Source organism: Schistocerca cancellata, chromosome 2 (genome assembly GCF_023864275.1).
Source record: "Schistocerca cancellata isolate TAMUIC-IGC-003103 chromosome 2, iqSchCanc2.1, whole genome shotgun sequence".
Lineage (NCBI taxonomy): Eukaryota > Metazoa > Arthropoda > Insecta > Orthoptera > Acrididae > Schistocerca > Schistocerca cancellata.
In genome coordinates, this window is record NC_064627.1 from 370,776,907 (window position 1) to 370,789,474 (window position 12,568).

Genomic DNA, 12,568 nt, shown 5'->3' on the forward strand with positions numbered 1-12,568 from the left:
TGTTGGATGATCCGCAAATGTTGAATGATTTGTACTGTATTTATGTGCTCTGATGTGTTCTTTATTTCTTGTGTTGAATGTCCTCCCACAATAAGCCACGATCCTGTCGCTGTTAAATTCCAACATGAACTGGTAGACATATCTCCGTTTTACATGAAATCTAACATGACCGTCTCACAGACAGCCAGCATTCAAATGTGATTTCTGAATGAGAACCCACTGCTTAAGCCCTGCTTATGTACAGAATGTAAACGCTGCTACTTTGTGTAGTGGTACTGAAATGCTGATAATTTGCAGATCCAAGCATGTACTGCACTTTATGCCAATTTTATGTTTCTTGTATACGATCTTCATATACCACAATTTTAATGGCCAATAGTATAGATAAACCATGTTGTAGAGAAAGTCTGTAGACCTGTGAGACAGCTAGCAAATTAAGCAGCTGAGCACAGGGATGTGAAATCTTCAGAAATTTCTTGTGAAATGTGCAGAAACTTGGAGATGATCAGTGCCTGGAGCAAAGATTAGCAGCTGATCCTTGACATGAACAAATGTAACTTAATGCACAAAATGAACTGATACCACTGATTAGATGATCAGTGATAAATTTCTAGAATTACTCACAACCTTCAGGTATATTAGAATATGTGTCTGATTTTACTTATGGTGGATCAGATTTATTGGTAGAATTCTAACAATGTGTAATTTACACATGAAAGAAAAAAATTACAAAAATCTTGTTCTGCAAATTCTTGAGTATTGACTATCTGCCCGTATTAATGGAAGAGACAGAAAATAGTCAAAGAAAAGCTGTACGATTCATGAGTTGTGCACTCATTTTGAGAGTGTCATGGAACTGCTCAATGAACTGCTGTTGGACACATTACAAGAAGGAAGATGTGCACTGCTAGCAGCCTTACTAAATCAGTTTGAAGAGAACATGTCCAAAGTGAGTCAAGAAATATATTACTTCATGAAGCTTCTACCTCGTATGATGACCTTTACACTAAAATGAAATCAAACAATGGAAAATCCAGGATGGGATGTAACAATATTATGAAAAGGAAAGTTGCTACTCACCATATAATGGAGATGCTGAGTCGCAGATAGGCACAACAAAAAGACTGTCACAATGTAACCTTTCGGCCATCAAGGCCTTTGTCAAAAATAGATGACAGACACACAAGCACTCACACACTCAGTCACAACTCACACACACACATACACAAGACTGCAGCCTCTGACAGCTGAAGCCACACTGCAAGCAACAGCAGCAGTGCATGATGGGAGTGGCAACAGGGTGGAGGTTGAGTATGGTTTTGGTATGGGGTCTGAGTGGGGTACAGCCAAATGGGGGTGCCCCAGGGATCAGTGTTGGGGCTACTACCGTTCCTTATTTACATAAATGATATGCCCCCTCTAGAGTGTAGCCATGTATAGAAATGAAACGTGGACAATAAATAGTTTAGACATGAAGAGAACAGAAGCTTTCGAAATGTGGTGCTACAGAAGAATGCTGAAGATTAGATGGGTAGATCATATAACTAATGAGGAGGTATTGGATAGAGTTGGAGAGAAGAGAAATTTGTGGCACAATTTGACTAGAAGAAGGGATCGGTTGGTAGGGCATATTCTGAAGCATCAAGGGATCACCAATTTAGTACTGGAGGACAGCGTGGAGGGTAAAAATCGTAAAGGGAGACCAAGAGATGAATACACTAAACAGATTCAGAAGGATGTAGGTTGCAATAGGTACTGTGAGATGAAGAAGCTTGCACAGGATAGAGTAGCATGGAGAGCTGCATCGAAACAGTCTCAGGACTGAAGACCACAACAACAACATGCCCTCTAGTATCACGGGTAACTCTAAAATATCTCTGTTTGCTGCTGCTGCTGCTGCTGCTGATGATGATGATGATGTAAAGGATGTTGTGTGCAACATTGGTCCGGTTTCAAGTAGTGTTGTTCAGACCTAAATTCTTGGCTTGTAGAAAATAAACTAATGCTAAATCACAGTAAGACTTAGTTTTTATAGTATCTAACACACAATTCAACAAAACCTGACGTTTTGATTTCACAGAATGAGCATATGATTAGTGAAACTGAACAGTTCAAATTTCTAGGTGTTCAGATAGATAGTAAACTGTTGTGGGAAGCCCATGTTCAGGATCTTGTTCAAAGACTTAATGCTGCCATTTTTACTATTCAAACGGCATCTGAAGTGAGTGATCATTTGACACAAAAATTAGTGTACTTTGGTTATTTTCATTCACTTATGTGATCTGGCATTATAATTTGAGGTAACTATCCCCATTTTAAAAGGATCTTTTTGGTTCAGAAATGGGCGGTTCGGACAATAAATGGTGTAAGTTCACGAATCTCATGTCGACCCCTGTTCATGAGTCTGGGTATTTTGGCATTGGCCTCTCAATATGTATGTTCTTTACTGTCATTTCTTGTTAACAAATTAGCTTATCCCCAAGAATTAGCAGCTTTCACTCAGCTAATACTAGGCAGAAATCCAATATGCATTTGGATCACACTTCTTTGACTCTTGTGCAGAAAGGTGTGCAGTATACTGCTGCATCCGTTTTCAATGAGCTATCACTCAAATTCAAAAATCTTAGCAGTAATTCAGGCACTTTCAAATCAAAACTGAAGAGTTTCCTCATGGGTCACCCCTTCTATTCCGTTGAGGAGTTCCTTAAAAAATTAAGCTGATTCTTGTTGTACTGCTGACTGCGTTTACTTAAACTTATGAATTGACTTTTTTTTGGGTTCATAAACATTTTATTTTTACTTGTTATTCCTTTCATGTTGTAATTTCATGTACTGTGATGTTCCATGACCTTGGAGATTTGCTCATCAATTTGGTCGTATGGAACTTGACATGTAAATACATAAATAAATAAATAAACAATGCATTCAGATTTATATCTCCATGTCTCCAGCTGCCACCATCCACTCACAGAAGTACAGCATCCTCAAGACTCTACTAAGCAAGGCACACTCCATTTCCGACAAACCAAAGTCTGAAGGCAGAGTTGAGTCACCTAAAATCAGTCTTCCACAAGAATCAATACAGCAACCGATAGATTCGGGCAGTCCTGTGACTCATTAGCTACAAGAATAACGTGGGTGATGAAAAAACAGAAGAGCATGATAAGAAGACCACTTTCATAACATTTGATGGCAAAATATTGTCAAAAAATGGAACACTACCATGAAAACACCATGTAGTGCCAACTTTCCACCCACTATCAAAAATACAAGCTATATTAGGGACAGTTAAAGATGACCAGAGCCTGAAAAAAGAGAGGGTGTATCACATTCTGTGTGATCCTAAAAAAATTATGTTGACAAATGATCCACACAATTGAAGAGTGATGCGCAGAACACGAGTGCCATACCAGCTTACTGCAGTCCAACAATTCAGCAATAACAGAACACTGCATTGAAGATGGACATAAAATGAATAACCAGCAGATGAAGGTCCTGGCTATCACTGATAAAACTTGGGACTGCATTTTCAAAGAACTGAAGTCCATGCAACTGATAATTTAATCAACAGGGACACAGGCTTTCAACTAAGCAAGATATGGGAGCCGATACTTAGCTCCATCAAAGAAGAATGTGACATCCAGACGGTAGATGTGACAGAAACAGTGGGCAGAAGGTAACCGAGGCTCCCTACCCCCTCCACTCATCATTGTACCCCCACCAATGAGGACAGCACAGGGCAAGCAAGGGCAAAACTCTGAACTGGCAGGTATAAATACTGCCAGCAAGCCACAGGCACTTAATTCTGTCAGTAGCAACTATTGATAACAGAATAGTTGATCACCAAAATATTATGGACCTTCAACGACTGGATCCTGCAGTACACCTGAGATTCTAGGAAGCAGCACATACAATGGGAAAGCCACAGATCACATTCAATACTTTGTTGCTACACCTCATGTATTGTAACAACTTCATATGCTGTCCACACAGGGTTTGAGACATTGCTGCTTAAGCCTGTCCTACTTTTTGATGATGACTTTCCAGTGTGTGGAATATTCCTGTGACTACGCACTTAAGTTTCAATATGACCCAAGCATTCTCAATTTGCCAGTGGCCTTGTCACGCTGTTGGCTAGCTGGGTGCACTCAGCACTAGTGAGGCAAACTGAGGAGCTACATGATTGAGAAGTAACGGCTCTGGTCTCATAAACTGACATACGGCTGGGAGATTGGTGTGCTGACCACATGCTCCTCCATATCCCATCCAGTGATGCCTGTGGGCTGAGGATGACATGGTGGCCAGTCGGTATCGTTGGGCCTTCCAAGACCTGTTTGGAAGGTGTTTATGCTCAGTTTGGTTGATGTCAACAGATACCACACATCATTCGAATAGGGTGATTCTCACCTGATGCAGGAAGGTGTCTGTGAGGTGGGCCTGGTGTGCTCACACATTATCATCTTGAAAGGTGAACTCAGTGCTCAATTGCTGAATTATTAACTAGACAATAGGTTAGAGGATCTCTTCCAGGTGCTTTACAATGCTAAAATGATTCTTGATAGCAATGAGTAGCATCCAGTAACCATACATGAAACTGGCTGAACTACCTGCTGAAACCAAGGAACTACATACCTGCAACATACATTGGTCCCTGGCATTCTTCTAAGACTACCATCAGGTGTCAGACAAATCCTACAATTGGTGAAGGAAACCCATACCACTGACCCATAGTGTGCGACATTTTCTACTGTTGTTTATAAAGGACACCTAGAAGTCAAACTGAGCATGCGAAAAAAGTCGCATACTGCCTGGGTTAAGTTGCGTTGCATTTTCCTTGGGGTACTAACAAGAAATAATCTGAAAGTAGTAGTTATTAGATGGATATTGTTAATCATGGGCAACCCTCACGAGGCAGGTCTTCAATTTTCTGAGTCTCATAACAATGGCTGAATGTTCAAATGAAGTAGCTGTGGTGCACACCAATTCTCCAGGCAACTTCTCATGCTAGTTACCCCTGTCGCTGTGAAGTGATGGTGTGCACCCCTGTCGCTGTGAAGTGAAGTGATGGTGTGCAGATGGGCAAGACTTGAAATGAACCTTTGAGGCCTGTTGACAGACTGAGTAGTGCACCCAAGCCACACTGTCCCACTGAAGATAGGAAATATCACACACACTACTGCACTGCACTGAAAATGCAGATTTACTTTTCTCTCCACCACTTTGGCTACCTGTACATAGCAATTTCCTGTAGAATATTGAGAAAGAGGTTTCCAATCAAAAGATACAAGTCTTAAGAGTGGTATCAAAATTTTTTTTGTAGTTTATGGGAAAAGAAATTAATATATCTAACTACACACTTAAAAAGCAATTTACGATCCTTGAGAGAAAGACATTGAACATTGTGAGTCATTTTTAGACTGCATTGCAGGCATACAATGTGACTGTAACATAATTCTTGAAAAACAATAACAATAAATAATATGGTCAATTGTTTACAGTGTAAAATGTATACTAAACACAACAGAAACCACATTTAATAAAGACACTTACTTTAAAACTTCAGTCATCTGGTTCAAAGTAAAATTCATTGGATGATTAATGACCTGAATTCCAAAGTTATGTGTAACTTCACTTTTATTTTCTGGCAGTAGCATCCTTAGTATGACATTATTTATGGCATTCATGTATGCTACAGACGAAATCCATCCTTTGTTGTTAAACCAAACCTGTAATAACGTAAGAGAAACAATCTTGATAATGGATGACATACTGCCATGAGAGATGTTGCAACCATATATTTTTAAATATATTTGTTGTAACAATCTCAATTTTAAATTGCCGTTTGTGATTTAGGCTATCGCAATAAAAATTTTTAAAACCATCTTCAGCATTCAGAGCACAGGTTAAATCTCACACAGCTAGAAAGAAAAAAAACTAAAACACATGAAAATATTATAACTAAGGGCTTCCAAAACTAAGTGACACATGTTGTCCCATAAGAGCACTGCATGACATGATTAATGCACTGTCAGGACAGAGAATATGTTCTGACAGAGAATATGTTCTGAGTTTCCTAAAGACACAGTTCTGCTGCAGTAAGGATAACAGGCGCATCACAGGGTGCAAGTGAAATGGTGCACAATACCTGGAAGCTTACTCCAAAGTTGAAGTACATGGGATGGTTCTATTCTTGTGGGCAAAACACAGAGAACAAGAAGAGTGGAAAATTAAGCAAAGGCACTGTTCGCCTGCATGACAATGCACTATTCTCCTGCATGATAATGCAACACTTAGCATGGTATACACAAGACAAGGTTTGCTTCATTGTTTTTAATGGGAGTCCTGACAACATCTGCCATACAGTCCATATCGTGTACCATTCCAGATTTTCGGCAAGCTGAAAGAACGTGTGGGAGAAAAGAGTTTTTACAAGGATGAGCATGTTCACATGGCAGTTCTCTAATGGCTCTGTGACAAATGAGTGGAATTCTATCATCAAGGTATTGAACGAATAGTAGAATGTTCTGACTTGTTTACAGAAACTTGGTGAATATTTTGGAAAATAGTGATATGTATCTCTGTCCCTTTGAAACGTAGTGCAGTGTTCAGTAGAATTTACTTGGCCTGCCATAATAATATGTAGCTTGCTTTTGAAGTCCCCTCATAAAAAGAAAACTCAATTTTTACATTGCAAAATAAATAAATACAAATTAAAAATAGAAAAATAAAAAAAAATATAAAAATGAATTTCTATTAAATTCATTAATCTGTGCTACAAAAGCTTTGATAACAAGGCAGAATTATTAATATTTAAAAGTAAGTAAATATACAGGCATTACAGATATGTCTTTACCACAATTTTGCCCCATGCATATTGTCTCTAGACCAGAGACATCAAAAAATTACAATTTGGCAACACTATAAACACACATATGACATTTACTTCATTCAACATAGTACAGCAATGCTGTCAGTTAGGGCACCAAGTAGAGTAGAATACAGAAGGTGGAGAATTTGATTCTAGATCTAGATGTACCAGTATATAATTTTTTTATTTAATAATTTTAGATTGCATAGTATGGAACCTGGATTTTCAGCCATTACACAGTAATTATAAAATGTCTTACACAAAATTCAGGAATTACTTAATACTGTAATCTGAATGATGTAGGAAGGTGACCCAATTTTCAGCTGTTAGACACATCACCTGCCATTAGATGCTTCTGTTTCTGAGCACCTAGTAAGATGGTGAGAATCTCTCTCCTGCAGGCAGCAATGTTGCCATACATCGTCATTCAATTTCATTCATAATACAACTTCATCCACAAAGCAACCAAATTCTTCATTCAACTGTTGGTACTTTCTTTTAGCATTATAGCTGTGAATGTGTGTCTAAAATGTTTTAGTGTGATTTCTAACTAAATATGTTAGGTGAGGGCAATAAATGAGAAGTGCTTCACAAGCAGGCAAGGTGGACTGTTTACCATGTTTATCATTTTTTCTAGTGGGAACACTATGTTGACATTTTGAAGACAGGAACAGATTGCAGAAGCATGTGGTACCTGCAAGAGAACAGTACACCTAACTGGAAATGTGTTACAGCTGTGAAAACATCAGGAAAAGTTGATTTTGTTTTGCCTGGAATGCACTGAAATTGCATGAAACATATAACACAGCTGGGTAGTTCTTACAAGGATGTTTTAAGGCACTGCAAGTTTGAAATATATATAAATGGTGACTCTCCATCCTAACTAAGCATGAGAAAATTGACTTCAAATCTAGTGGTGAGTCAGTGCAAAGAATTTTGAAATATACTGATATTAAGTACATTAAAAGTAACAATGAAAAAACAGTTTCAATGTAGAGGAGTGACAAACCTGCAACATGAGTCATATTCCTGAGAAAGAGGCCTGAAATAAGAGAAAAAGGTAGTTCAACAGTGTATTACCTTGATGAAACATGGGTGAAAGCAGTCATTCCAGCATGAGAAAACTGGGTTCAAATGCAGTGGTCACTGCGAGGAATTTTAAAAGATACTGGTGTTAAATACATTAAAAGTAACAACTGTAATCCACCCCCTCCTTCCAACTTCCATCTACAGTCCTCATTACAAATGTCTTTTATGAAGATTTGAGAGGAGCAGGTCAGGTCCTCATGGCTGGTTTGAACTAAATAAATCTGAAGATTGTTGTTGCAGCATTTTTTTGCATAAATATATTTTCTCACATTTTAGTATATCATACAGTATTTTGATTTTTCACATTAACAAAAATTACATTGTTCACACAAAAATATGTCCGATCACATCATAGGCATGCTTACGACTCTCACACTCTGTGGATATAACAATATTTCAAAGGGTTTACAATTTTTCCTAACAAATTAAATTCTACTAGTTTTTTTACATTATTATTTCGTAAATGAATCCAGAAATAAACATAGTAAACAGTGCAGGATTACATAATTATCAACAGAAATTTTAAGTGTGCAAATATTTTGTCGTAATTAAAAAAAAAAAAAAAAAAAAAAAAAATTAGAAGGAGAGAGAGAGAGAGAGAGAGAGAAACTGTACATTCAGAGCTAGTACTTATCGACTGTAACATCAAGACTAATATTTTTTACTAAGTAATTCCTTTTCATAAATTTTAGCTTGAAGTATAACATACTGTGCATGAAATTAAATGAAAGTTTAAAAAAAAAGCAACTGAGATAATTTTGACCTGTCGAAATTCAAAAAATAATATTGATATTGACAATTACCATTGAGGAAAAGCAATGCTAGAGGAGGATGTTCCATTGCACAATAGAAAAAAGTTTTAAATGTAAAAAAGTGACATACCTGCAACACGAGTCATATTCCTGAGAAAGATGCCTGAAGTAAGAGTGGTAGTTCAACAGTGTATTACCTTAATGAAATGTGGATGAAGCAGAATCATTCTGGGAAAACATGCTGGAAAATGAGTGATAGTACTGACAATTTTAAAGTTCCCACAGGAAAAAGTTGTTCGATAATGGTTCTTCCTCTGGTTTTGCTCCTGAAAGCAAACTTGTATTCAGGTGTAAAAAAACAGCAGAGACTATCATTCAAAAATGTATGTTGCCACTTTTAAGAAGTGATCCACTGAACAGTTCTTATGATACCTTGTTCTGAAGTTGGTCACTGTAATTGACACTGCCAGTTATCATTCAGCTGTTACAGAAAAAACATAAAGCACAAACAACAGAAAAGTGGGAATTGTGCCCTGGGATAAAAAGAAAAATATTCCGTGGACAAATTTGTATTTGGGGGGGGGGGGGGGGGGGGGGGGGGGGGGGAAAGACATGCTAGTTTTGTCAAGTGTTGTGAGTACATGAGTAGGACTGAAAAATAATATGCTCATTAACATTAACACTAATTATGTATACATATCCTGTAAACTGATTTGTTCTGCAGCAGTTTGACAAGGAAGAGGATTTACTGGGAGATGTAGATGGATATAAAAGTCTTGAACAAGTCATCTTAAATTTACAATCAAATGGTTTGGACACAGACTCAGACAGCAGTGACAATAGTACTATGTTATAGACTGTGAAACAAAGTAAGGTAATAATAGTTTTTGGTTTTAAAGACTCAGGGTTTGAAATCATGCTTTTGTCTGTCAGAATATCATCTACCTAAATAGGATAGGAGAACTTGCTATCTTTAATTGACTGGGAATTTGTATCCTATGTAGTATGCAGACATTCACTTGTTGTGAGTGACATAATTATGATTTTCAACATATTGCCCACATACAAGCAACTAGCTAGCTAGTTGTGAATTTTAAATCTTCCTAGTGCGTACTATGCTTTAATAACTCATGGGAAAAATCTGTCAAAAACTCCAATACTTCGATAGCTAATTCACTTGTCATTTTCAAGGCACAAACTGGGCAATGCCTTAAAATGACAGGGAGGCCTACCTTTTGGAACACTGGTGGTCCTCAAGAAACTTAACAGGCAGCATTCTCTCAAATTATTTGAAGAAGACAGTTACTTATTTACTTGTTCCATGGATCATAATGTTGCTTTCACTGTATTGTGGATGATTTAGTTTATACTCATAATGCTCTTTCTCCACAAAAAGTATGACAAAATACTGACCATTTACATGATAGTCTTTTGCAATAATCTTTGCAACCTGTTATTTTTTGCACACACTGATTTACACTTAACCACATTCAAACACACCCACATATACACATTAGAAACTTACACATCCTTAAAACATTCTAAAGAGTAGAAAAAGTTGTCAAGCAATTATAATGATTTCAGTTTATGTTTGAAGTTAATTTTATTATCCTTTAGATATTCCACTTTCTGCCACACCTAATTTTTAATTTTGGTAATGACCCTTTGTGCTTCTTTTTGTTTAGCTCTATGTATCTTATGGTCTTCATCAATCTGAGTGCTCAGTCATTCATTATAGGCTTCCTTTTTTATCTTCACCAATTTCCCTACTTCTTCATTCTGTCATGGATTCCTCCTCTCTAATCCAAATTTTGTTTCCTCCACCAAAGCTTCAAAGGCTGCCTCATGTATCATCGCTTAGACAGACAGTATTCTCTACAATATTGTCCTTCATATGTAAGGCCATGGTTGATAGTTTAAGTCCACAGAGGAAGCATGCTGAGTTGTCCTCCAAAGTTAACAGATTATAATGACATCTGAAGACTTTATATCGCGAACTCTTCATCAACCACCAATTTCCATATAAAGCGAAAGTAGATCCCTGAAACCAACACGTAATGCTATGACCAACATTTGGGGCCCCATAAAACTCCCACATCCTTACCAAACAGCATTTTTTCTGCTGTGTTATCATACAGTCAATACAAGTAATGTTAAATCTGATAGAAGAAGACAAACATCCAAGTGCACATCGGATAACCCCAAAAGAAATCTGTAAAGCAGATACCAAAGGAATGAAAAAGTTCTGCTCTTACTTCTCGGTCTATAAGAAGGGGAATAGGCAGGACTGTGGAAATTATTGGTCCATAACCAGTACTATTATACAGGAAAATCTTAAAAGAAAGAATAGAAATGAGAGCTATAATGTCTGAAGAACAGAGTGGTTTTTAGACCAAGATGCCCATGTATTGGAGGAATATTCACATTATGGGATATAACAGAGAAGAGAATTGCCACACAAATAGAGACCTATTTAATTTTTGTGGACACACAGTACCACAAAACAATGCATGGACAAGTATGAAGAATAGTGATGTGTCAACTATTTAAATTGAAGCAGTTAAACAATTCTATACAGGCTGTGTGAATGCCAGCAAAATAGGACATTCAGTGTCACCAGAGTTTCGTGTTACAAAATTCTACATCAAGGGCATAATGTAGCACCAACAACATTTAAAATCTATGTGGAGAAAGCACTTAAAGCATGGAGGAACAAATGTGGAGGCATAGGAATCCCTGTGGGGGGGAAAAATCTTGTAGACACTTTTCTTTGCTGATGAACAGGTCATCATAGCAGGAGACCAGGATGATGTTGAGTACCTGCTTCAGAAGTTAAAAAAGGGGTATGAATGAAGGGGCCTCGCAATTAGCTTGGATAAAAACCCTGAAATCTGGTGACAGTGCCATAAAAGATCCGGAAGTTGGAGCCAGTAAATCAGGGGCTGTACATCTTTTAAGTGTCTTGGGGGTTATGATATCATCACAAAAAAAAGTGAATATGACACAAATAATAAAATAGGGCAGGACAGGAGGGTCTTACGACAACTGAACTCAGCCCTTTGGAATAACAAAAAAGGATGAAACAGGTGATACAGCATTCAGTTGTTGAAATATCGCTACACATGGAGCAGAAAAATGGGTAATAAACAAGTGTCCAAGAAACAAGTTGCATGCACTAGAGATGTACATTAAGAAGGAAAAGTTGTGGGATCTCAATGCTGGACCATGTACTGAATAAGGCTAAGGGTATCGATGAATCAATAACAGACACCATAGTGATGAAATTTCTTAAATGCTAAAGACATCTAAAAACAATTGATGATTGCTGATGGCCAAAGAAAGTGTCGTAGGATATTCGTAATATGATGATGAGATTCTTCACTTGAATGGGTTAATAGCCAAAGACTTTTGGGGCTAAATACTTCACTCACTTCTGTCCCACATTATGGATGATGGGTGATTAGTGTAAAGAATCTCCTTTTCTATTATTGTAATGATGAATGTTACTGTTATTTTTAAAACTACAACAGATTGTTGAAAACAAACTTCATACAGTAGCAAATGTACTGTAAGACTGTTGCCTATACACCTAACTGTTTAATGAGCTGTCCTCGAGAGATTCAAGAGTAGACATCACATGTTATGCTTGTCACACACTTAAGAGAGATGAACGTTTTTTTCCTCCAAGAAAAGTTGTCAAAGAATATGACGCCATAACAAATTATTGAATGAATGTAGAAAAGGTAAATCAGCTTTTTGATATTTTCATCCGTAATGGAAAAGTTGCAGAGCTTGGACACTTAAGGCTTGTAACGTGGGAATTTTCACTCAGTTCATGCAGTCTCATCACAAAGTGAAA

The 12,568-nt window shown here is 37.4% G+C and overlaps 1 protein-coding gene across 2 annotated transcripts in view; it reads right to left on the minus strand.

Annotated features, from left to right (window-relative positions):
- The window catches only part of LOC126161767 (ATP-binding cassette sub-family A member 7-like), a 601,933-nt gene that overhangs the window by 169,612 nt on the left and 419,753 nt on the right, over positions 1 to 12,568 (minus strand). For both annotated transcript variants that reach the window (XM_049917824.1, XM_049917823.1), the window contains exon 34: positions 5,551 to 5,726. In XM_049917824.1, the coding sequence (XP_049773781.1) occupies positions 5,551 to 5,726 (176 nt within the window). The remainder of the gene's footprint in view (positions 1 to 5,550; positions 5,727 to 12,568) is intronic.